General features: G+C 57.5%; 2 protein-coding genes across 7 annotated transcripts in view; one reads left to right on the top strand and one right to left on the bottom strand.

The window, feature by feature from the left end:
- Nucleotides 1–25,029, top strand: part of SMG6 (SMG6 nonsense mediated mRNA decay factor) — a 109,218-nt gene that overhangs the window by 52,639 nt on the left and 31,550 nt on the right. For 4 of the 6 annotated variants that reach the window (XM_040533013.1, XM_040533012.1, XM_040533014.1 and 1 more), the window contains exons 12-13: nucleotides 12–180; nucleotides 8,784–8,985. In XM_040533013.1, the coding sequence (XP_040388947.1) occupies nucleotides 12–180; nucleotides 8,784–8,985 (371 nt within the window). Of the gene's footprint in view, nucleotides 1–11; nucleotides 181–6,117; nucleotides 6,518–8,783; nucleotides 8,986–21,105; nucleotides 21,560–25,029 lie in introns of those variants that run through there. The other 2 variants (XM_040533015.1, XM_040533018.1) reach the window with 2 other exon arrangements.
- Nucleotides 6,669–21,452, bottom strand: LOC121058059. The gene is made up of 3 exons (XM_040533021.1): nucleotides 11,239–21,452; nucleotides 8,700–9,046; nucleotides 6,669–7,460 (listed from the first exon to the last, which is right to left on the bottom strand). Exon 1 carries the CDS (start codon nucleotides 20,626–20,628, stop codon nucleotides 19,708–19,710), a length of 921 nt encoding a protein of 306 aa, XP_040388955.1. The 5' UTR covers nucleotides 20,629–21,452; the 3' UTR covers nucleotides 6,669–7,460; nucleotides 8,700–9,046; nucleotides 11,239–19,707.

The following is a 25,029-nucleotide window of genomic DNA, read 5'->3' as shown; positions in this document are numbered from 1 at the left end:
TGTATTTGCAGTTCAGCCACAGGAGGTGGAGCAGGAGGATGAGGAGGATGACATCAAGGTCTCTGCCTTGCCCCAGGACCTGAAGGAGCTGCTCCCCAGCGTGAAGGTCTGGTCGGACTGGATGCTTGGCCACCCGGACACCTGGAATCCTCCTCCGACCTCTCTGGAGCTCCCCAAACAGTACGTTCGTCCTCTGGTCTGTCTTGTGGTGTCTGCTTCCCCCCTGAGCCCCTTGTGCCCCCTTTTCCCCTCGCTCATGCTTGCTTCTGGACGTGACACCGACACGAGCACGGCTCCCTCCCAGGAGAGGCTCGTTGTGCAGGGATGCCTGGTGGGGGCTTGTCACCCTTGGTGACACAGTGACCTCCCTCGGTGAGGACAGGCATCCAGCTCTGGGCACTGAGAGTGTTGGGGGGCGAAGTGGCGATGAGGGGGTCTGGCAGGAGTTCTTTGCTTCTGGGTGCTAGGAGATGACTGAGATTTTTACCTAGCGTTTAGGCTGTGTGCTCTGGTTGGGATACATCCCCGTTAGGTGCCCTGCTAGCCCGTCCTCTGTGGGAAGAGGGGAGGCCATTTGCAGCACGAGCGTTTTACTGCCTCTTTCCTGGCTGAAACAGGCAAACCTCGGTGAGGCTGGGTTGGCCTGGAGCAGCTTACCTGTCCCAGAGCTCCAAAACTCACCTCCCTTTTGCTTCAGAAACAGCTCGTCTCTACCCCCTGCCACACAAAAAAGAGTTAATTTTCTAAACTGGCCGATTCCAGCCCATTAGTCCATAATGCGGACTAGGCAATTTGCATATTTTTGGACAGAAAACCGAGCGAAGGGGCCAAGTATGGAGTATGCGAAACTGTGTCTGAGCATGCTCCGTAGCTGCTTTCCCGCAGGATTTTCCATCTGCCTCCGGTACTCCGGATCCAGAGCCTGAAATCACGTCTTATTGTTAATCCAAAGGAGCCAGAACCCAGGGTGATGGGAAGGCGCATTAAGAGTAATCCAGCAAAGTGGCTTAACCATTAATGGGTCCCCGCTCCGTGCGTCAGGTCCAGTCCTGCTCTCCGAGTTTATTGCCTCTACTCCAGTTCTTTTTCATTTGGCTGAGGAAATGGAAATCTCACACAGGAAGTTCTGGGCCTCATTTTGTGGAGATGGAGTCTGTTTTCTGTTTGTCGGCTGCTCGGTGTGGGACCGCTGCCTGCTCATGTGAACTGCTGCCCATCTTTGGGCAGGAACTCAAACTGGGATCTGTCACGTGCGCCTCTCGGCACCAATCCCCCCCTTCCCCTCGCGCTGCCTGCGCAGGGAGCCGCCGAGCCCTTGGCGACGGGCAGCCTCGAGATGGAATTTCTGATCGGGCTCGTGCAGCCAGCGCTCGGCGCCTTCCAGGGACCGGCTGCCTCCCCCCGCTGCGGGCGAGGGCCTCGGCGGTGGGGCGTGAGGCTGCGTCCCCCCCGGGCTGCTGGAGCAGGTGCAGGCTCCTGCTCGCCCGTCGAGGCGGGAGGAGGCTTCGGGCACAGCCTGCCCCCCGGTGCGTCGACGTGGGGAGCGGTGGGTATGGGCTGGGGGCTCTGCTCCGCAAGGTCCTGGCTTGCCCAGGGTCTTTGTATCATCGCAGAGGCCCAGCTGCTTCCACATCTTGCGTGTAGGGTGGCTGAGCAGCCCCTCTGGTCCCTTACTTTTAGGGCAGGGCAGCCTTCCAGGGGTTGGCTCCCAGCTCCTTGCACCCTGGCCCTTTGGCTTACCAGCAGCGTGCCTCGCCCATGGCAAGGAGGCCTGCTGCTCTTTCACCCAGGCCTTTTGTGCTGGCCCAGCATCGTGTTTCCAGGTGTTGGGGGTCTGGGACAGCAGGACAGCAGTAGCTGAGCTTCCCTGGAGGTGCAGGTGGTGGGGAACAGCAGGGAACCAGCTCTTGGGCGTGACCTGGGGCTTGCTGTGCTTTCCCTGGAGGTAGGAAAGGAGTAGGGGAGCACTCAGTATTTCAGGTCTCTCTTGCCACACGCCTGCTGCCTGGCCTGGGGCTGCTCAGTAACCAGGTGGAGTCACCAAGCTGAAGGGTTCAGATAGGAACAGCTTCAGAAAGTTCAGAAGTAAAACGGGGCAGAGCAGCAGGCCTACTGGAGGAAGCCAAGGCTTGTGGGCAGGGCAAGCGTGCAAGGAGCAAGCACAGAAGCCAAGCTGCAGAGCTGTGAGCAAGGGGCCTGTGTTACTGTACACGTGCTCCCTGCCTCCCAGGAGGGGGCTGTGCCACCCAGGTCCATTCCTGCACCAGTGCCAAGGGAGAAGCTGGTGGGAGGCACTGAAAGCTCCCAGAGCTCTGCTGCCACAGCTTTTGGTGCCCCTCAGGGTGACGTGGGTGCAGAAAAGGGACAGTAAAAAAAAACAAAACAACAACAAAAAAAAAAAAAACAACACTTCTTAAGCACAGAAGCATCCTGCAAGGATGCCACGAATGTGCTAAAGCTTCTGGAAAAAACAGGCCCCGTACCCACCTGGCAGCCCACCAGGAGCAAAAGGCCTGGCCCAGAACTTGCATCAAAGTGCAGCTCGTCCGGGGCCAGCGGCGCTGCCAGAATGACGGCCTGGGCTCGGGGCCAGCGGGGCAGCTTGTCAAACCTCCGCCAGGGCCCGGGCTGCTGGGGCTCAACATCCCGAGGCCTCCGCTCGTGCTGCGCTCGCCATGTTCATGATTGCTGGTTCTCGGTAAGCGGGAGAGCTGGGGGACTTTGAGAACGCCTAAACTCAGCCCAGCTGTGGCAGTTGGTTTATTGCTTTCAGCTGGTACTTGAACCCAGGTCCTGGTCTTGGAGTCTTTCCCAGGTTTAATCCCCGGAGCTTTCTCTGCAGCTGTATGACACTGTGCTGACCCCGAATGAGGATAGGAAAATAGAAACGGTGCCAAGCCAGAGTCTCTTTTTCATTTGGAGTCTGGCTGTCTGCCCATGACCAGGGTTACATAATGGGAAACATAGCTGGGGCTCTGGAGAGCCCGCGTTTCACCACGCTGCCCAGACCTTCGCATTCTGATGCTATATATCTTCCTAATTGTAGCTCGGATGCATTTATCACACTGCTGGATTTGAGTCCTTACAATAAAAAAAAAAAAAGCGCACCAAATTCCTCTGCTCGCTGCTTTCCCCGTTGGACAGAGACGGAGGGGAAGGTGCGAGGGGTGAGCGCCGCCGAAATGCGGTGCTGAGCCACGTGGGAGTGGGCTTTGCGGGGCAGGAAAGGGTGCTCGGGGAGGCTTTGTCTTGGGGTTCTCCTCTTCGCAGGGAGGTGGGAGTGAGCCCAGCGCTGGGCAGGCATCCCCTCCCGAGCTGGGAGAAGCTGCACCTCTCCCCAAACAGCTCTCCCTGCCCCGGCACATGGGTCCAGCTCTCGGCCCCACCCGGGTAATGGCTGGGGCTCAGGGGATGCCTTGGGAAATGGGGAAATGGATTTAGGCTACAAGGCCACGGAGAGGTCTTGGGCTACTGAGTGGTTGGGAGGCAGAGTGCTTCCTTCCTCCTCTGCCTCTTTTGGAGAGGAGAGGTTCAGCGGGTTTTCCGTGGTGCTCTTTTCTCTGGGTTTTCAGGATCAGGAGCTAAACCCGAGCATGGACATCTCTGCCTCGGAGCAGCAGAGCCCTGTGTTTTGGGGTTGTTTGTCTGGAGCAGGCTGCTTGCAGGTCTCCCAGCCCCTCTGGCTGCACGCAGCTGTCAGTTCAGTGTCTTAAAAAGCGTTTACCTTGGAGCACGCTTACACAGCAAGCATCGCACCGAGGTCCGAACAGGAGCCGTTGATGCAGCGGTGCATCAGCGTGCATCTTGCAGACCTGCTGGCCCCGTGCGTGCCGTGCAGGGGTGGGAGGTGAAATAAAGGAGTCTGGAGGAGCGGGGAGCAGTGCGTTTCCTAAGGCACAGAGATGAGCAGTAGCTGGGGTGAAAAGTGAGCCTCCAAGGAGGCTGCTGTCGTTCCAGTGAATCCCTGTCCTCTTGAGACGTGTGGCTGAGGAGCTGAGACAGGCAAAGGCTGGGCACCGAAGAGCAGAGCTTCTCCTTGCTCTGTTTTGTTGCTGTAGTGAACCTGTTGGAACTAAACGAAACGCAGGAATCGATAGGGAAGCCAGTGGCTCGGCAGATAACCTGCCACGAGGCCGGCCCCAGAGAATCCGCACTCCTTCCACGCTGGAGCGAAGGGCCTCTCGGTTTGTGGAGCCTGTCTGCAAGCATTTAAAAATGGTTAATTTAAACCGAGTATGAAATTAAATCCAAAAGCTCTGAGCACATTCTAGAGCTTACCTTCCCGGAGAGGTCTGCCAGATCTCTCTCATCACATCGGTCTTGTGCAGAAGTGTCACCGAGATGGCAGCTCCCGCTGGGGGAGATGGACAGAGCCGGAGGCGGGGGTGCCAAGAGCTTGCTGGAGTTTGCGGGAGACGAAATGGAAAATCCCTTTCGCAGACTTGAGCCTTGTTAGTAATGCTGGCCACCAGAGTTTCCCTATCAAGACATCAAAGCAAGGATTCGGAGGTGTCTCGGTAGTGTAAACCTGGCCGAGAATGAAGGCGAAGTCGAGTGAAGTAGGAGCCAAAAGGCTCCTCGGAGAAGGGCTCTGCTTTGAAGCAGAGGCTGGTTGGGGGGAGACGGCGTGCCTTTGGGCGAGGAGAGAGTCCCTGCGGCTCTGCGGGCAGCTTCCTGGGGGAGGGATGGGTTTGTGGGGCACCCGAGCGACCAAAGGGACCGCGTGTAGGGCAGAGAGGGGCAAAATTATTGGCACCGTGGGGCAGAGGGGCTCAGACCCTGTCCCATCTCCACCCGCAAAAGCTGTCCCCGCATCCAAGCGCGGGGCACGGGTGGTGACCGCTTTTGGGACGAGCTCCCACCCCGAACCCCTTTTGTCCTTTCCAGCGGAGCTGCTTTTCCTCCGGCTTCCCCTGGGCTGGGCCAGGGGGGTGGGAAAGAGGAAACCTGGGAGCGGGACGCGGAGCACCGTGCGCGGCGCTGGGGCTGGCTCCTCGCGGAGCGCCGGGAGCGCGCCAGCCCAAGTCGTTTGCCATCTGCGCGGCAGCGTGGCTCTCGGCGGCTCGGGAACACAATGCAGGGCTTCTTTCGCTCCGCTCTTTCCGGGTTTGTTCTGCAGCTGTGGAGTTCTGAATGTTAGTGTTTAAACAAGCTGGTATTACACAGGAAATGGCCACCTCCACAGGCCCCCGCAGGCTTGTAACATGGGGTCATTGTACTTGATATTAATCACCAGGCGGCCCGCTCCCCCAGCGAAGATGGTGGCTCGCGCGCGGGCTGCGCAGCACCAGCCCTGGCCACCGGGGATCCAGGCTCGCTCCGTGCCCCCGTGTGCATCTCCCCAGCGCCCTCTGCTCCTCCCCACCTCCGTGCGTGTCCCACGGCCCCAGATGCCCCCCGTTATCCCGGGTGGGAGCTGTCCCCACGCCGTATCAGCGCGGCCACCCTGCGTCCCCTGTGCTCGGCCGCGCACTTGTGCGGCTCCCCTCGTCCTCGGGCTGCGTCCTGTCGGCCTGCAGCTGGGCTGCGCTCGCACTGACAGCTACATTAAACCTGGAATCCTGAGGCAATAAAAAAGAAATTAACTCTTATTTTTTTTTCCCGTCCTGGTGGAATAAGCAAATGGAAATGTGTCCGCGGGGAAGCGAGCGAACCCCCCGTTCGGAGGAAAGACCTCGCGCTCACCCCCTTCTCGCTTCCTCGGTTAAAAGCTCTGGGAGCCCCGGCCGTGTACCTGGGAGCTGCGTGCCTGGGCTCGGTGTCAGAAATTCGGCACCTCCCTCCATGGAGGGACGCCGAGGCCGTGGCACCGCGCAGATGGAGCCCTTCCAGGCAGCTGGGCCTGCGGGGGCTCGGCTGGGTGACATAAGCCAGAAGTGCCTGGCCGTGGCCGCGGTGTCCTAGGAAGGGGCAGCAGGGAAAAGGCTCCTGGCCGGGCTGCCCAGGGCTGGGTGACCTGCAGCAGGAGCAGGAGACCCGCCGGGAGCCCTCGCCGGTGGCTGGCAGCCAGGAGGTGGTCGTGGTGGTGCCGGGAGGCGCGCTGCAGAGGGGGAGCCACTCCAAAAGGGAAGGTAGAAAATTGTTGGACCCGCTCTCTCTGTTACCTCCAAGTCATAGGAGAAAACCAGAGCAGAAACGCCAACGCCTCCTGCCATGTTGGCTTTTTGAAGGCTCTGCGGGATGCTGCACGTGCCAGGGTGCTGCCCGGCCCCTGAGCGCTGCGGCCGAGCTGCTCGGGGCTGCCTGCAGCAGGAACTCGCTACCCAAGGAGCCGGCGCACGCAGCCTGCGGTTTGACTGAAGGAAGCCCAGGGTGGAAACCTAACACGTCCAGTGCAAATGACAGATGTGGCGAGGCACCGCGGGGCTGCAGGGAGCCGGGGATGAAGAGGATAAAGTGACAGGGACCACTCTCACGCTCAGGGGGCTGGGGCCGCCCGAGAGAGCTGAGGGCTGGCAGCGTCAGCTCACGTGGCCGGTGCCGAGCCCCGTGGCAGGAGAGGGCTCCCTGAGCCGTACTTGTGCTGTTCCTTCACCCCGCCACCACCCCTGGCCCCGAAGCGTGCCCAGTTCTGGGTCCCTGCCCTGCCCCGCATCCTGCTGCCGCCCTCAGCCTCCCTCCCTCGCTGGTTCTCCCCATCCCTGCCTGCAGCCCCGTTCCTTCAACTCATTTCTTTCCTTTCTCCTCCATCCTGGCCCCGTGCACCTGGCTCCCTTAGCCACCTGGGAGCATCCCCAGCACCGCTGCCTGTCCCCGGCGCCGCTCCTTCCTCCCCATCCCTCCCTCCCAGCGCTGCCCGAAGCCTCGGCGGCTCCTTCGGGGCCCCTTTGGCGCGATGTGACCGGGCTCAGGCAGCACGGCCCCGCTGCCAGCAGGGCGCCGAGGGACGGCTGAGCCTCCTTGCCCCTGCGCATCTCCCCTGGGCAGAGCTCGCCTTGGAGGTGGCCCAGAGCAGCCCTATCGCATCCGGTGCTTGTCTCTGCAGCCCGGGCCGGAGGATAAACTATCAGGGCTGTGGGGCAGTGGATCATTCCTCTTATTATTTTCTTCTTTTGCAGATAGGGGTCGTGGAAAGTTCAGTTCCTTTTAACCCTCGCAGCTCTGTTTATTTTCCAGCTGGTAGCACAAACGCAGCGTTTCCCATTACATCACAAAGGGCCTCGGACAGATCCCTCCGAAAAAGAAAAAAAAAAAAAAAAAAAAACGTGTTGCAACTGTTTATTTTTTTCCATATTTAAACATTTCTGACAGCCAGACCTGGCTGAGCCAAGCGATGGAGCTTTGTGAATGAACCCAGCTCCCGGTGTCTGTGCGCAGAGGGCTTTGAAGGACCTCTTCTCCTCTGCAGCGTGCTGTCCGGGGCTGGCTTCGGGACGTGGGCGACTCTGCGTTACATGTGTGCTGATTACGTGCCGGGCTTTGATTAATGGCCGCTCGTTCTGCCTGGCTCCCAGGACGCTCTTGAAAACAAGATGTTTCATTTCAGTGCGCTTTCCTGGTACATTGATTCCCGTAAATAACCGAGCGCAGACTCTGTCCACCTGGAGCAGTTCAAAGAGCAGGGGGCCTCTCTCTAGCCCGCGGCTGCCTCGGGCCGCCCTGGTCACTGCTGCACCCCCGGGTGCTGCTGGCTGCTCCGCCGTGCTTCAGAGCCGTGGGGCAAAGGGGCAGCTCCTCATGGACACCAGGAGCAGATCAGCCCCAGTTTCCTCTCTTCCCTGCTTTCTTCCCAGTTTATAGGCTAAAAAAAACCTACCTAAGTGGTTTTAAAAGTAGGAGTGAGCGGTGTGGTACGAGGCAGCCCGGCTGGCTGCAGTGCCCTGTGCTTGTTGCATGATTCCTCTGTGCTCAGGGCCATCCTGGGATGTGCTTGTTGTCTGTGTTACGAGGATGTGCCATGGGGATGTGTGATGGGGATGCGCACAGACACGGGGCTGTGCCATGGGGATGTGTACAGGCACGGGGATGTGCACAGGCACGGGGCTGTGCCATGGGGATGTGCACAGACACGGGGCTGTGCCATGGGGATGTGCACAGACACGGGGCTGTGCCCTGGGGACACGCACAGAGAGCTCCAGGGCTGCCCGTGGCCTCGTGCTGGTGCCCCTCTCCCTGCACGTGGGTGCCACCGAGGCAGTTGAGGTGCTGGAGGTGGCTGTGCAGGTCACCCACCAGTGCTGAAGCCGTGGCCAGAAGTAAAACGGGCTAACCCCACGAGACTGAGGTTCAGCTAAAAAGCGCCTGTGCTTCAGCGCGTGGCTGCAGCACGCGATGGCAACAGGTAGAGCCGGGCGAAGGAGAGGGTGCCTGGGTTGGGCTGCAGCCCCCTGGGCGCTGCCTTCACCCCCGCAGCAGCGCAGGAAACAGGTCCTCTCCTCCCAGCCTGCTTGGAGATTGAGCAACGAGCAGCATTTCTCCCATCTGGAACGAGCCGGGTTCCTGCCGGGGCTGCCAGGGGCTCCCCGCGGGTGTGCGCGCTGGCCCCGCGGCGGGCAGGGCGGCGGGCCGGGGCCGGATCCTGCCCGGAGCCGTTCCCCATCCGGGGAGCTGGAAGGCTCGGGGTCGGCGCTGGCCGGCTGGCGGTGAGGGTTAAAAGCCCTCCCGGGTTCGGTGCCAGTGCAGCTGTGTCCGGAGCCCTCCCCGCGGGGCACGTCGGCAGCGGCGCGGGGCGCGGGGTGGCGTGCGTTGCCTCATCTCACCTCTCTGGTATTCGCTGCAGCGTTGCAGGCAACTCCCAACGCATTCCAGCCCCGAATTGCTCACGTCTCTCCTCGTTCTCCCAGGGTCTCAGTAGATGTGTGGGCGACGCTGGCTGACTTCTGCAACGTACTGACCACGGTGAATCAGTCGGAGGTGCCCCTGTACAAGGACCCAGATGACGACCTTGCCCTGCTCAGCCTGGAAGAGGATCGGCTGCTCTCGGGCTTCGTTCCCCTGCTGGTCGCCCCCCAGGAGCCCTGCTACGTGGAGAGGACCTCGGACAAGGTCAGCAGTAGGCCAAACATCCCCCCTCGATTCCTCCAGACTTTTATTCTTGGGAAGTTTTCTGTGCAAACGGAACACGATTAAGTCATTGAGAAGGGTGTTAAGGGAAAATATCGACCTTTCAGCCGCTGACATCCAGCTCTGTGTCATGAAAACCCCTCTCGACTTCCTCTGGTGTGTGTGTGCTCGCTGGCATGTTGTATATACGATCATTTCCTCACTTGTTTAAATAGTGCAGCTTGTGTTGGCAGTGCTCTCGGTGCACTCCAAATGGTTTGCATCATGCTTAAAGCACCCTCCCCCTCCCCCCGGCCACAAAACTCTGCCTTAGGAAGGCAGCCAGGACTTTTTTCCTTCTCTAAAGAGGAGAGTGATAAATAGGTGACTAGAGAGAAGCAGACACCATGTGTTAACGTACAAAAGGCTTTTAGGAATATGAAGCATTCCCCACTGCCCCGCTCTCTATTTTCCTTTCTTTGCTCTAGGAGCCCATTCTAGCCTGAACTTTCCTTGGGCTGTTTGTTTTTAGAATAATGAAATCAGTTCCCTTGTTGATGTGGGGTTTTGGGTCTGCTCCCTGCCACCACCTGGCCAGAAGGGACCCGGGGGCTGCCTTCGGATAACGTGCCTGAACCTGATGGGGGGATGGAGGAGGCACAATGGCATTTGTTTTGCACGCCCTCGGAGGCACGGCAGGATGAGAGCGGCTCTCCACGGTTTCCTGCTCAGAGGCAGAACCGCAGCAGCACCAGTGGTGCTGAGCGGGGCAGGCGCTGCGCCAGGAGGAGAAGTGGAGCTGCGGGGACCGGGTTCAGCGGAGAGCCTGCGTGTGACGGGGGCAGCGTGCCTTCCCCTGTGCCACTTCTTCTTGGCGTTTTCCTGAAATGACTGTGAGAAATTGGGGACCTTTGTATCACAGGGACCCGGGAGGTGCGAATTTCTCTTTCGCTTCTCTGTCCGCCCTGCCTCTGCTCACAGCACTGCCCGGGGCAGGGCAGGGGGACCCAGTACAGCTGAAAGCTCTCCCAGTTCAGGGAAGCACTTTAGTCCAGGGAGTCTGTGCATAAAAAAAGGATTTTCAAGGCTCTGTTTGAAGGGGTTAAAATAGACAAACATGCCCCACGCACGCACGTTTGCCAGGTGTGTGCTGCTGGCCGTGGAGGGGTTCTGCTGGGGACAGTCCCTTTCCCAGCTCTCTGCGCAGGGACCCCTTCCCCAGCAGCCCCAGCACTGAGCCTGGTCTGGTGCCCCATAACGTGGTCCTGGTGCCCTGTGCCGTGGGCTGGTGCCCTAAACATGCCAGAGGGGGCCGTTATTCCCTGCGACCTGGCTCCTCTAACCACACACCGGTTTATTCGGAGTGCCACCTACCTGCCCTGCCAGGCACTTGCGCTCACGTGCGCAAAAGAGGAGAAGCACCTTTGTCCTACAGCCGCACCTGGGCTGCAGAGCTGTTTTGTCACCCTCTTGGCTCGCTGTGACCCTAGTGCTGAATGCAGACACCGTACAGCAGCACCGGTGCGAGCTGGTGTCCGTGGCAGCGCAGCAGCAGCCACCCTGCAGGGTTATCGGGTGTGCTGGTGCCAGCTCAGCCCTGCCTTCCCTCCGCACATCCCAGAGAGAAGGAGCCAGGCTTGGATGTCCCGTCCGTGCCCCCCTACGCTCTTTTTTTTTTCGCCTCCCCAGCGGGTCATGTTTGGTTTGAACGTAGCTGACCTTGTTGCGGCGATCCCACCCAGCACGCCGGGGTGTCAGCTCCTGTTTGTGCAAGTCCTGGAGCCCCTCTGCGCGCTCGGTGCGTGGTGCTGTGTGCTGGTCGCTGCCTGAGCACCACGCACATCACACCCGCGTGGAGAGGAGGCCACCAGCACCACCAGGACATACTGAGCAGGAGCAGCAGGTTCGGTGGGGGCCTTTCTCGATCCAGTACCGACTGTTTTTACTGGGAATCTGGCTGGTGACCAGCAGCTGTGCATAGTCACTCTGCAAAGGGCATCAGAGGGGACGAAGGGGGACCGATGGGACAGAGAACTCAGATGCTCGACTTCCAAGAAGGAACTGGAAGAGCTGGGGCGTTTTAGGCTAGAGGAAATTCGGGGAAAACGCAGGCAGCTTGCAGCTACAGAAAAAGCTGTCGTGGAGAGGAGGAGGAGAACAAGCTGTCCTCCAGCTCCATGCTGAAAAACGCAGGAAGGAATGGGCATAAATTGCAGCAAAATAGATTAAGATTAGACTCGAGGAAAGGCTTCATACCTGAGGGTAGTTAAGCACTCGAAAGCGGGCTCCTTAGTGCTTCTGCAGAATCTCTTCAGCGTTAAGAGACTTTTAAAAGCAGGCTGGGCGGCTCTCTTAGGTACAGCTTGGGTGGAGCGAACTGCCTTGGAAAAGGAGACAAAGTGACCTCTCCGGACCTCCCTGCCCCATTCTGTGTGATTCAGTAATACCGCGGAAAGGGCCCGGAGTGGCAGCAGCTGGGTGATTACAGTCAGATGACGGCCGTGCTCCACAAATCTTCTCTTTCTGCCGTGTTAACGAAGTGAATTATTTGCCAGTGCAGAAGTGGCGTGTTGTGGAACGCATTGGGAAGGTATGGCTGGGGCGTGAACCAGTACGCCTTTCATGGGTGACTGTGAGCAACATACACCAAGGCACTTTCCTACGAAGAAAACCCCAATTCACCTCAACCAGAGGATCCTTAAGTGCAGTCCCTAGTCCCCCATTCTGCTCCCTGCCCTCCTTTCGGTGCGCAGAGCCCAACAAATCTGACTCCCCAGCAGAGGCACCTGGGCTGCTGGCGGCGGAGGGACGCTGTGTCCGTGCTGAGCACGGTGGCACGAGGCGAGCTGTGTCCCCGAGCAGGCACTGCGGTGGCACAGCTCTGTCCGGCACTCACCACATCCAGTCGTGTTGCAGGAACCTTCCCACTTGTGTGCTCCTTGTTGGCTGCTGACTGACCAGGCTGCAAGAGGTGAGAATTGGTGTTCCTGTGCAGCAAGAGCTCTCTTTTCCATATTGATTTTTCCCTGCTGTTTAGCAAGTTATTCTTCTGCACCCAGTCTCAGGCTTGGCCCAGTTTTCAACCCTATGTTCATGGCAGGTCTTTGCTGGAGACACACAGACTATGCACTGCTCTTTGTACCGCACCCTGTGAATTTCTCGTGAGCTGGGGGGAGGATTTCGGTACACCAGAGTGGCTCTGGGAAGCTCGCTGTGATGCCTTTCCTATCACTTGCATGGCTGAGAATGGCCCATCCACTCTCTGCAGCAAGGATAATATCTCACCTTGCGTGCTGATGCTCCAAATGGTTACTCCATGCTTTTAAACTATAGTTTCTTAATGGATTTTGGAAAAATTCAGAGGAAGGGAATCTGTTTAAAGGCAAAGCTGGAGTGCATTGGGCTTAAAATGGTGTTGGGTTATTGGCTCCACCAAGAGGATGGTTGTTTTGTGAGCTCTAAAGGACAAACACTGCGCTTCCCCCTTCTTTTTGTTTTCCGTGACCCATTTAGCAGATGGAGTGCAGAATTCAGCCAGAGTTTCTCAGCAAGTTTCTGAGCGTTTGGCCTGGCTCTTATTTTGAGTGAAAATGTTCTGACTCCGTTCGTTGCCATGAAGCTGTGTGTCAGGATTCCTGCTGGAGCCAGTGTGATGCTTCGAGCTTCCCATCGTCTCCTGCACTGTCATTGAAGCTGTAACCAACAAAAGCTGGCTCCGGGGTGAACATAACTTGGTGATGTTTTCCTGGGCGTATGTTGGGCAGATAGCCACTGCAGCTTGTGTGATGGAACACCACCGAACGTACCAGTCAACGGCAAACTATGCAGCCTGGTGCCTGGGCTGTCAGACCGTCTGCAGCGCTCGCAGCCGAAGGAAACGCTGCCAGGGATGGGAGCCTGGGGTAAAAGACCTCCGGCTCAGCCAGCGTCGGACCCGGGGTGAGAGCAGGGAGCAGCGGCAGGGCTGAGTGAGGCTGCAGGGAGAGGGAAGGTGACGACTGGGGGTTGACCAGGCGGTGCGTGGTGCTGCTGAAGGGGGCTCTTAATGGAAAACACTCGGTTGCGTCGAGGTTAAAGCAAGTCCTGGTGGTGGTGCATCTGAGATGCGTGGGGGTCTGTTTTTCTGCACTAATTGCCACGTTCCTGGGAAGCTGGGGCACGTCCTGCTTTCCTCAGCTCTCCTGCTGGTGTCTCACGAGCATCCTGCCCCGTGGAGCTGGTGGCGAGGCTGGAAGAGGGCTGCAGAGCAGGGAGGTCCTTGTCCTTGTTGTCAGCGCTCCTTGTGTGCATCCCTGCAAGCTCCACCTGGGCTTGGCATCCCCACCTGAGACCTGCCCGGCCCACAGGCACCCCTGCACCCTGCAGGGCACGCTCTGCCACGTGTCCCAGCCAGGGAGACACGGAGGAGAAAGTGTTAATGTCCCTTCCCACAATAAACCTCTCTGCATGGGGGGTCCTGAAATCCGAGCCTCTCTCTCCTCCCCCAGCCCTGACACACGTTAATAAAAGGTTTTTAAACGCCAATAAAAAGGCAGCAGCCCCAGCTCACCAGGTCCGGGGCCCAGGGTCCTTGGGAAGGCACTTCACAAATGTGTTTTTTGCATTTTCAGGCTTTTGGCTGGTGAATAAGATTGAGGAGAAATACTCCTTCCCCTGATAACAATACAGTGAGACGCAGGATCAGCAGTGTGTGGATTAAAACCAGACGGTGCATGATTAATACATATGCTTATAGGGCTAGTCACTGTGGTTCCCTCCTCTGAAACAGAAAGGCCCTTTTTTTTTTTTTTTCCCCCTCGTGTGCACACTTGTGTGTGGAGTGGGCTGTCTCAGACACTCACCACGCTGCTAGCCCGAGCCCTGCCTCGTCTCAGCGGGCAAACCAAAGCCCTGGATTGGGAGGCTCTGAAAAAACACGGGCGGTATCGTGCTGTATCAGCCCTGGGCACTGGGTCCTGGGCAGCTCCAGGGCGAGCCGGTCAGCTTTCCACGCTTGGTGTGGTTCTTGTTGCACGAGTTCTTGCCTCCTGCTCTTTGCACTACTCACCTGTCAGTGCAGATGGCCCCAAAGCCAAGCTTTCCTCTTCTCGGAAAACACAAATCTCTTTCCTCTGTTCCCTCCAGCCCAGGTGGATGGTCCACGTTTTGCCTTCGCTCCAGTTCCCCCACCATTTGGTGAGCTAACAGCCTTTGAGTTAGCTATTCAGGATCCTCTCCTAGTAGGCTTGGCCTAAAATTAGTCCTGTCTTGTTACTCACTTAACTTATTTACAGTATTTCAGTCTTCTTAAGACTTTAAGATATCTCTTGGCAATGTGTAGTAACGTCTGAGGCTTCTTGGAAAGGGAGCCCCGGGTTTAAAAGTCCAGAGCGAGCAGCTATCGGGGCGGCTGGGCTCTGTCCTGCCTCTGAAAACCAGGAGGTTTGTCCTTTCCAAGGCTGAGCGCCTCCTGGGATGCCAGGGATGCAATCCATGTCGGAGTGGCTGCTCTGCGATGATTTTTGGAGGGCTTTCTGCAAGGCAAGAGGAGAGGCAGCAAGACCAGGACTCGGAGCACAAACTCCTCATAAGCTGAGAGAAAACCCCAGTGAGCAAATGTGGCTGTTTGCTCGGCATCCTTTCCATATTCCCATTCCATAGCCTTCGAGCATCTCCCCTCCAGCTGGCAGGAGAACGCGCTCAGCCCATGAGAGCGACAGCTTCCAGCCTGGAGCTTGGTCCAGAGAGGAAAAGGGAAACTGTGAGCAGAGACCGGAGCCCCGAGCAGGAGAATCCGAGGAGGAGTCATCCCTGAAAAGCTCCTTCCACTCCTGCCTGCCTCGGCTCCCAGACGAGCAGCCCCGAGGCAGCACGGTCAGAGACATTTACACCGCGAGCGGTATCTGAGCTCCATCCCGGCCTCCGCTTTCCCTTGCGCGTGCTGCCTTTGGATTGTAACGGGCAGTTAGGCTAAATTAGGGGCCGCGCTGGAAGGGGTGATGGAGGAGAGGCTGGGTTCGGTGCCACCAGGAATGTCACCTGCTTGAACTCCTCGTCCATCCCTGGCATTTCCTGGAGCCGCATCCTTGGGGATGTCGAGCAGCGTCCGTGTCACTGAGGCGGGGTGGCAGTGGAAGGTGTTTCAGTGCCTGTTGTGCTGGTGATTGTTTTTTCAAGCGTGCCTTTATAGAAAAGTGCTGCCCCAGTGACTGCTGCTGCATCTGCTGGAGCTGTGCAGGGCACGATCCGGTCACTTGGCGTTGGGGCTCGCTTGCTGATCGCTCTTTAAGCAGCAAGAGTTTTGAGCCTGTTTTTTAAAGCTGTCTTTCCCCAGATGAAGGTGAAGGGAACGCGCTGCAAACAAGCACGAGGACACTGAATACAGCCCTGGAGAAATGTGCAATGTGGAATAATAGTTCAGGCTCTTAAAGGGGGGGGGGGGTTTAAAAAAAAAAACAACAAAAAAACAACAAAAAACAAGGCTGCAATAAATCTAGCGAGTGGAATCTGAGGGAAATGATCCCATCTGGAAAACTCCAGCGCTGGTGCTGCTGAAGGCTTAGGGAGCGATGCAGATTGCAAAAAGCAAAGCCTGCAGTCTGAGGATGACAGGCCCCGTAATTGATGTCCATTGCAACTGGTACTCTGCCAGCTGATGCTGGCCCCGCTCCAGCGTGCTGTAATTTCGGGGCCAGGTGTGAAGCAGTTTTCTGTTCCGTCTTGTTCCCAAGCACCTACAGAAGCCTCACGCATCTCACTCGAGGGCTGCAGCCCTGTAGGAAACAGCTGTACAGGTAGAGGTGAAAGGAAATGTCGCAGCTGGGCTCGCAGTACTCCCCCGTGCCCTGCCTGGGGCTGCGGCTGGGGGGCCGCTCTCCCCCTGCCGGCTTCGGGGAGGTGGCCGCTGTCACCGGCACACCTGCCTGTCTGTCAGCGAGGTGCTTTGAACGTCGAGGAGCTCCTGGGGAGAACGGGCAGGTCAGAAAGCCCAAATTCAAAGAGAAAGCCCCACGGTGGCGTGCGGCAGCCCTGGGAGCGAGGAAGCCAACGCCGGAGAGCCCCGGGTGCCGGCTGGCAGCAGGAGAGCCCCCAGAGCCCCCAGCTGCTGGCCGAGCATCTCTGCCTCTTCTCCCTCGGGCAACCACGGGGAACTGGCCGAGGGAACAGGAGCAGATCTTGCAGAAAGCACCAAGCCTCGGTTTCGGGAGGTTGAGAACTCATCGAGCTGCCGCAGGAGCTGGTTTCAGTCGCTCTCGAACGCGTGCGTCGTTTCCGCTCTGAGGTCGTTTCGTTTCGGTTTCCACTAATCGAACGGTGCCGTAGGTTGGGAAGCCCTCTGCTGCTGCCCTGACCCCATACGAGGACGTGTCCCAAGCCCCCTTGCTCTCGTTCTCCTTCCATAGGGCAAATAGGTGCAGCGCGAGACCCGCGGCGTGTTTGGGGTCCCGTGAGCCTTTCTCACGGTGCTCCTAAGCTGTAGCTGCCCAGCCTCGGTGTGTGGCTCCCACCTGCAGCCCGCAGCCTCTGCTTCTGGAGGCATCACGTTGGGTTTTGGCTGTGTTAAACGCATGGTGCTTGCTAGGTGACCGAGCAGCCTCAGTATTCTGTGTCGATGAATTGTGCTCTTCGAAGATGGGGAGAGCAGGAGCCAGTGGCTAATCTGCAGCTTTATCAGCAGAGGTTTTCTTTGTCCAGGTCACCGAGCCTATTGTTAAGCCCAAGTGAGCTTCCCCATGGGCCCCGCCAGGACTGCCCTCGTGTTTACGCTGACATTTTAAGACCTCTGTTGACCAGATTTTAATCCGCTCTGTATCCTGTGCACTGCGGTCTCTGGGGCTTTTCGCCGCTTCTCGTCCCAGGCGTGGAGACTGCTCAGGCTGAGGACAACTGCTGCCTGCTGGGCACCGGGCTGGGGAAACAGGGCTGAAGACATTAAATGCTCGAGCCGAGCATTAACAGGTCCCGCAGCACACAAGGCAGGCAGGATGCCTACCGGTACATCTAATCCAGCCCCCTCTGCAGACCCGGAGCCCTCCTGCTGTTTTGCCCCCCCCCCCGCCCCGAGCCGTAGTGTGAGAACTGCAGTCTCACCACGAGGTGAGGAGCCACCTGCCAAGGTGTTAAGACCCAGCTAGGCATGTTCTCTGAACGCCTCCGTTAGCAAGCGTGAGAGTGGCTTTGTGGTCTGGACAGGGCACAGAGGGAAGTACAAGGTGCTGCCTTCCAGGCAGCCCCGTCCCTCGCAGGGTGAGCGGGAAGGAAAGAACCGGCAGCTGCTGGAAACAACCTTTCCTGCCCCTGAGACGCCTTTTCTCTTGCTGGAGGGAGCCGGCAATACCTCGGTGCGTGGGGAAGCCACAGGGAGTTTGCCCAAGTGGCACACGGTGTTTCCATCCCTGCTTTTCCCCAGCCTGAGACCCAGCCCTGTCTCTCCTCCGGGCTCCACGTGCACAGGGCTCTTGAGCTCCGAGGGAGGCAGGCGGGCTGGGTGTGAGCCGTGCATGTGTACCAACATGTGTGCTTCCTCTGCCAGGGCTGCACAGCTTGGCTCCGGTGTCAGCAAAAGACTTTTTCAAAGCGTTTTCTGGAAGCACGATGCAATCAGCAGTTCAAGGCACAGGCTGACAGAATAAATCAGGCTCGTCCCATGGCTGGTTTCGGTCGGCGTTGGATCTTTCCGTGCGGATCAGATGACATTTGTTGTTGCACATCCTCGCTTTAGTCATCCTCAGGCCAGGTTTATGTAATGAGATGGAAAACTTCTTCGTGTTCGGCCCTTTTGTCCTAAGAGCTGCCTCCAGAAGTTCGGCGTGGGCTCTTGGGAAACGGGAAATGTCCTATTCAAGGAGCTCGCCGACCACGTGTTCCCGGAGCTGGCATCAGACGGAGGTGGCCGAGTGACGTGGGAAGAGAGGGTCAGGACACCGAGTCTGCTCGGCGGCACCTCCTGGCAGGAGCCGGCCCGCGAGGCCCCAGCTGGGTGCACGCCACGTGCAGCCTTCGGTTCCTTTGGGTGCTGAGGCAGGTTGGCCCCGCTTCGGGCACCCTGACGGCACAGAGCCTGCCACGGCTTGGCAGGACTTCAGGCTCAGACAACACGTGGCTACAGCCATAAAAGAGGTACTCACCGCGCCTGTAGTGCACTCAGAATGACATATTAGAGCTGAGACCTCTTGGAATTTGCTGATTAGCCTGTAAGTATATTGAAAGGCCTCATTAAAACGCCATTAATGCTGGATCTCCTCCCAATGAGCCATCTCTTATTGCTACCCAGAGAAACCCTGAGGAAATGGAAAGGCTGCTCCGGCTGGCCAAGCCGTTCCCCGGGCATGAAGCGTGGCCTCGCCTCAGGCAATCTTTGCGGTGCTGCAAGGCTTAATGTGGTGCTTCTGGTACTTCTGGTCATGCCGGAGGGCCCTGGGACTCGCGGTTGCCTTTTTTGCCTCGTGCTTTGCCTGGTGGACCACTCTGACATGGCACTTGGTCACGAAACTCAGTCCTCAGCATGATTGTTCAGCTCTGCCCGTGCCATAGCTTCGGAGGGGGGGCCCTGTGTCGTGGCACTGCTTCTGCTTTGTCTTCTCCAAGAGGAACGCTGAAAACCTCCCCTATGAAGAAGAGGACGGCTGCAGTATCCACCAGCGCGGCCATTGGAAGGACCTCAGGAAACCTGAAAAAAGGCCCAATTAATAACCCCTCATTGTTATCCTGAATAAGAAAGATCCGCATCCTGGGAAACGTGCCAGAGCAGCCGACTGGGTGGAATGCAGGGAGTGGTCAGCCCAAATACCAGATGGGGATCTACTCTGTCTCTACGGGAGACGGAAGGTGACCTCTGTCATTGAGCTCGCAGCCTGCTCGCCACCGCTCTGCGCGCGGCCGGACCTCGCGTTGTTTTTGCAGATGACGAAGCCGTGGCGCGGTGCTGGGCCGAGCCTGGGCGAGGATGGAGAGCGAGCCCAACGCCCCCACGCGCTGGAACCGCAGCCCCGCGGTGTCATCGTGGTGCCCCGTCCCCGGCCAGAAGGAGAAGGCAGCGCCGTGCTCCCGTTTATCGCTTTCTTTCCGTGCTGTCATTGAGGCCGAGGAGCTTCCCAGACATTAATGAACGTATCCCCACAACGCGTTGTGCCATAAGGAAAAGCAATTTCCTTCTCAGAGATTGGCAACAGAGGTACACGAGGCTGGGGGACTGACCCGGGTCCCACAGGAAGCCTTAGCTGCAGGATGAGAACAAGCCCCCGGTACCCAGAACTTCGGGCCAGCGCCTCAGCCCCAGGCCACCCATGTCCCTTAGGGTGACGGGGGCACTGAGCGAAGGGTCACGGGGAAGCACTGCCATTCTTCCCAACCTTACATTAGTAAGTGCGTGCTGCTGGTCTAACTGTATGTGTGGGGGATATTAAAAAGGCTGGATATTTAATCCAGATAATTTAATCATTTTATACCCATAGCACATTTGCCTTTAATTTCTTTAAAATAAGGTGAACCCCATAATTTTTTGAAATTAAGAAAATTTGCCCTAACATTTTGCATACTAGCATTTCACACCAAGTGTTTTATCTGCCAAGTAACAAATATTTGGTAAGTTTATATGTGAATAGAGACAATGTTATATATTTCTAGTTATTTTGTTGAAATTATTGCCTGTGCCTGGTCTGCTCAGCTTCTGAGCTGGAGTTACATTTTGTTTTAGTTAGTTTTGGTTTGGTTTTAGTTTTTAGTTAGTGTTGTTTTGTATTTATCTTAAGCATAGATGATGCAATGCTTGTGACAGCACTCGCTGTTGTTGAAGGAACAAGATTCATGGCTATGAATTGAAGAAGAAGGAGTTTGCCACTTCACCTCGGGTCCGGCCCATGGGTGATGTTTCACTTGAGGTGAGCACCAAGCAGAGCTTCCCCAAGCAGTGATGATGTTCCTTTCTGCAACTGACACTGAGCTACCAGCCGCCAGGGATGTGCCACGCTTTGGGTGCTGAAGTCCCTGCTGGAACTTGGGCTTCCTCTCGTAACTCATCCAGATGCTTCCCGAACTCGTACCCACTGCCAACGCATCCTGGTAGCTCCCTTTAGTCCCAGCAATGCTTTTTAGTTCAGCACCCGTCTTCATGGACAAAAAATGGGATTGGCACTTAGCTGCTTTGCTCAGAAGTTGCTCGTTTTCACAACCGCAGCTGCAGGCTCTTAGGCACGAGCATCCTCGCCGCCTTCCCCATGTTGCCCTCGCGTGATGCTCGGGATCACATCTTGCAGGGACGGACACGGCGCGTTTTGGGTAGCGTGGTGCAGTCTGTAGTACCTGCTGAGTGTGCAGGAGGCCTGGTCGTGTGAGATCGAGGGGGAAATCCGTGTAGGAAGGGGTTGTGTGGGTGGGTTTGGCTGTGTCGGAACGGGAGCGAATCTCCGTGCGGATGTGTTGGGTTGTTGTGCCATCGCAGGCGTGCGGACAGAGCGGTTGTTGAACAGGGAAGTGGGCAGCGAGGTGGAAATGCTGGAAGAAGAAGGCGCCAGAGGTCACGGCGTGCTGCTGACCTCTGCCCGGGGAACTGTCCCTCCTGGGCCAGCATTTCTGGAGGCTGCAGGAGGAATCTGGGTGGACTTCAGGATCCATTCGTTCCATTTTTTGTGATGTCCTTTTTTCGTTCCATTTTTTGTGATGTTCCATTTTTGTGATGGCCTTTTTGTCCCCAATAGGGGAAAGTAGTTCATCTGTCAGGGTGGCACCTCTAGGCTACTTAAGGATGCAAAGCTTGGCTTGGCGGATGCGTGTGTCCCGTGGGGTTTGGACATCCTTCCTCCCATGGCAGGAGCTGAGCATCCCCAGTGCTCCATCTGTGCAGGCAGCAGGGCCCTCACGGTGGCCACTCTGAGCTCCATCTCTGGTCATCCTTTTCAGGATGAAAACCCACCGCTTGGGGGAACGGCTTATTTAAACGAGTTGTTTTATGTGTTTTTTTTGTCCAGAACAAAACGTCTTGGGCTGGTGAAATGTGAGGAGAGGAGAGAATTTGCTGGAACTTCGGAGAGACTTAGCGCGTGTGTGCTGCGGGGATATAATTTCTGTCCTGCCAGTGCACGAACCTCTCCTCGCACAAACTGAATCGTTCCTTATTTACCTAAAACCCTCGGTGCCTGCTTTTAGGTAACCTCGGGATACCCCGACGCCGAAGAGGAAGCCCGGTGGGCTGTCACCCCTCCAAGATGCTCTACCTGCTCCCGTCCGTCCTCGGGCAGTGCCGCCCCTTCCCGCAGGCACCTCTCCCCTGCTGCAGCCCGCAGGTCTCGCATTCCCTCGGGCAGGAGTCCCGCTTTGCAGCTCTCCCCAGTTTTCACCTCGGTTTCCCCCTTTTTAATAGGAATGCTTGGCCTCTTGCACTTGGGCTCGGGGAGGAGCAGCTCGTTTCTGCAGCTGGCCTGCCGCCAGATGTCATCACTTCAGGCAGTGCCACGCTGCACATCTTCAGCAGTTTGAAATGGAGAGACAGAGGGAGACAGATAAGATCAGCAGCTTTAGGTGATGGCATTGTTTCAAATAAACCATGCATGACCCAAAGCTTCCACTTCAAATGGGGAATGAAATTGCTTCATCCTTTGACAGCTTGCTCCATGAAAGAAATTTATCTTCACTTAATTGCTTTAGATCCCAAGAGGCTGTGTACAGTAATTTCGAGGAGATAATTATATCAAATTAAAAAAATATGTGACTATCCGACTGCTGAGCCTGAACGCGGTGGCCGGAGAGCAGGAAGGAAAGAGGCACCGCGTCCGACTCGTGCTCGCAGGTTATCGCTTCCTTTCCTCCTCGTGGTCCCAGGCATGGTGCTGGGGGATCGCCGGAGAGTCCCTCGGGGCCGGGCAGCCCCTGCCACGGTGCTGGGCCATGCCGGGGGTCCCGCCTTGTCACCTTGTCGTGGCAAACCTCGCTAGGCAGGGCTTGGCACCGCCTTCATCCTGCTAGTTCTCCTGCGCAGCGATGCGGCGGAGGAACCCGAAGGCTTGTTGATTTAAAAACATGTATATTTAGAAGCAGAGTGTAAACTTCCTGCCCAGGCTGGGGTTGGATTCTTGACTGTGTTTGAGTTTCCAGCTTTCATTTCCTTTGCCCTCATACTTAACATTGTGTATCTCCCGGAGTGTGCCCCGGCCTAATCTCTCCTTAACCCTCCCTCTCCCCACGTTTCCCTCTCGTTACGGCACACCGGCCCCAGTTTTTGCAGGGAGCAGCGCATCCCCTGAGCAGTCGCTCGTGCGGGTCCCCTCCGTCCCTCGGGAGCTGCCCTCGCACCCCAGCCGGTGGCAGACCCGCGCTGGGGACCACAGCGGGGACACAACTGGCAGCTGCCACCTCTCGGAAGAAGACAAGCTCCTCCATCGCTGGCTGATATCCTGAAGGGCTTTTCCTTTTCGTGACTCACGGGAAACAAGAGACCGGCCACTTCCAGGAGGGGCGAAGCTCTCCATCAACCGAACCTTCCCCCTCTCCTCCTCCTAGCGCTGCGTGCACTCGCTGACAGCTCCTGCCCTCCGTCGCTTTACAGCCCCTCTCCTGGGGACAAAGATCATTCTGTTGCCCCGGGGCTGGGACCGTTTCTGTGTGCGATCCTGCCTGGCCTTTGAAACGGTCGTCAACAAACCTGGGCCAGAAGCGAGCTCCTCCCCAGCCCTGTGATGTGCGGGCTGGGTTTTGAAGTGCGGGGCTGCTTCAGCTGTTCCCAGGAAGTCTGCGGGGGAACCGCGTTTGTACCGGGGAGGTGAAGTCCCCCCGTGTTTCTGGAGGGGATCTGCTCACTGGGCTCTTTGATGTCATCTCAGTTTTTTTGGACTTACATCAAGTAAGGCTGAAAAAAAAAGAAAAAGAAATGTTTTGGCTCAGCCTAAAACGTGTGCACCTGAGCGAGATGACCTGTGGCTGTCCTGGTGCCTAAGGAAGGATCCCATGGGGGGCTCCGGTCCCAAGAGCAGGATTCGGCCACCCACCCACAGCCTGGCTCCCGCAGGTGTCTTGAACAGGGTGGCAGAAGAGTTTTCTCTTGAAAAATGCCTCCTGAAGGCAGTCCTGCGACACGGCCCCGTCCCCACGTGCTGCTCAGGTGCTGCTGGTGGTTCCTCGCGTCCCACACAGACGTGGCCCCTCCGAGGGCTACGGGGTGAGCGTGTGGTTGGGTTCACATGTGCCAAGCTGAACAGCAGCTCCCTCTCCTCGTGTCTCCGGAGCCTGAGAAATCTTAACTTCCTTAGGATGACTGTCCCCAAATGTCACTGCTTCCTGCCTTGTCCCCTTTCTCAGACCTCGTGGTGCTGCCCCAGGGCTTGCATTTAATTTAGTCGTCTCCTGCCCGGTGTCAGCAGCCTCCAGCAGGTCACACGTCCTCATCTCGCTGCCCGCCCGCTTGATGTTATCTTGTTTGGTGTGAGGTGTGCAGACACAGACACGGCGTGGCACATGGCAGCGGTTAGAGGCGTCCGCTGCTGTGACCCCTGCAGCCTGGGGAGCCTCTGCCCCCTGTGTCCTCCGGCTGGGAGCGACCCAAGGTTTTGAGTTTTGAGGCCAGAGTCTGAAGTTTTGAGCCCTTAGTCCCAAGCTCAGAGAGGGGAGGAGGGACCAGGTTTATGGCAGTTTGGTTCCCTGAAGCAGGGAGACCACGTTCCTCCAGCAGTGTGTATGTAATGCTCATACACCGTGCTGTGCCGGCCCAGCTAGGGAGCTGGAGGGGGTGCAGGGGCGAGGACAGGGAGAAGTGGGGCTCACACGGAGGCGAGGCACCAGCCCTGCGTGGCACTGCACCGCTGCAGTCCCTGAGCTCGAGCCCAGGGCTCTCGGTGCCTTGGGTTCAGATGTGGCACCTTCTGCCCCTGTGGGGTTTTTCTGTGGTTTCCTGTAAGAGTTTTGTCAGCAGCAGCTGCTCCGTCCCTGTCCTTTTGCCCCTCTCTTTCTTTTCTCGGCTTTGTTCACATACTTCTCCACTCAAACCCTTCTTGTAGCTGTTAGTGAAGAACACATCACCTAAAGCCGTTTGAAATCCGCTCGCTGCTCTTCGTATCGTTTCAAAGGCTGGCTGCCCTGACAGCCAGAGCAAGGAGCCTTAGGGGACAGGCTGCCAGGAGGTGGGCAACCTGGAGCAGAAATGAGCAGACGAGCACTCGGGGAACCGCGACCGAGAGCAGCCCCCATCTGCCTCGAAGCCGCGGCTCGCAGCGCGGTCGGCATTTTGTTGCGGAGGCCACGAGCGAACGAGTTAATGATGATCCCAGATGGCTCCGGGAGCTTGCCTCCTGCCACCCCTTCCCGTTCCCCCAGGATCTCAGATGGTGGCGGGAGATGAAGTAAAATTCTCGGGTTTGTTGCAAAGTTCATCGCTCTCCCGAAATCGTGCTGGAACTTGCGCGCGCTGCGCTGGCAGCTTCAAGGGGATGCTACCTGGTAATTAATTAGTTGTCAAGAGACAGCCCAGAGGTTCCAAGGCTTTATATTCTCGCTAATAGAAATTGTTGCTCTGATTACATTTTTCCCCCCTTGGCTGGAGGGCTGAGGAGCGCGGAGCTGTGGTCCGTGGGCAGCTGGAGCAGGCTGCCTGTCCTTCGCTGGGGCTGCGCTCAGCGTGCTCGCACACGCTGCGGCGAGCGGGAGCCTGGGGGGAGCCCAGGCTGAGCCCTGCCTTTGCCAGCCAATTCTGCTCACATTTCTCATCCCGCACCTCCCCTGCCTTCGCAGGGGAACCCTGCCATGCTTCCCCGGCCCCTCGGGGTCTTTTGGTGTCATCGCTGCCATCAGCCCTGCCACCAGAGCCCCTCCGCGCCCGAGCAGAGGTGCTTCGGTTTCTTCTCAGGGCCATTTTTCTGGGCAAACTTAGAGAAACGTGCAGTGTCTGCAGTGATCCCGAGAGCTTCTTTCAACCTCGCTTCTCTTGTCTTCTCTCCATTTTATCTCTGTAGAAACGAGCAGGTTTAGGTCTCTTCTCACAGGCAGAAGAGTTACCGTGGAGTTGCAGGAGAGGTGCTGGGTTCTTGGGTCCTGTGTCAGGGCTTCTGCACACACAAACTGAGCTGGCGCTGGGTTATCCAATGG

The sequence above is a fragment of the Cygnus olor genome, chromosome 20 (assembly GCF_009769625.2).
Source record: "Cygnus olor isolate bCygOlo1 chromosome 20, bCygOlo1.pri.v2, whole genome shotgun sequence".
NCBI classification, from domain to species: Eukaryota; Metazoa; Chordata; class Aves; order Anseriformes; family Anatidae; genus Cygnus; species Cygnus olor.
The sequence above is the reverse complement of the archived record's forward strand: the minus strand, read 5'-3'. Positions and strand labels throughout refer to the sequence as shown.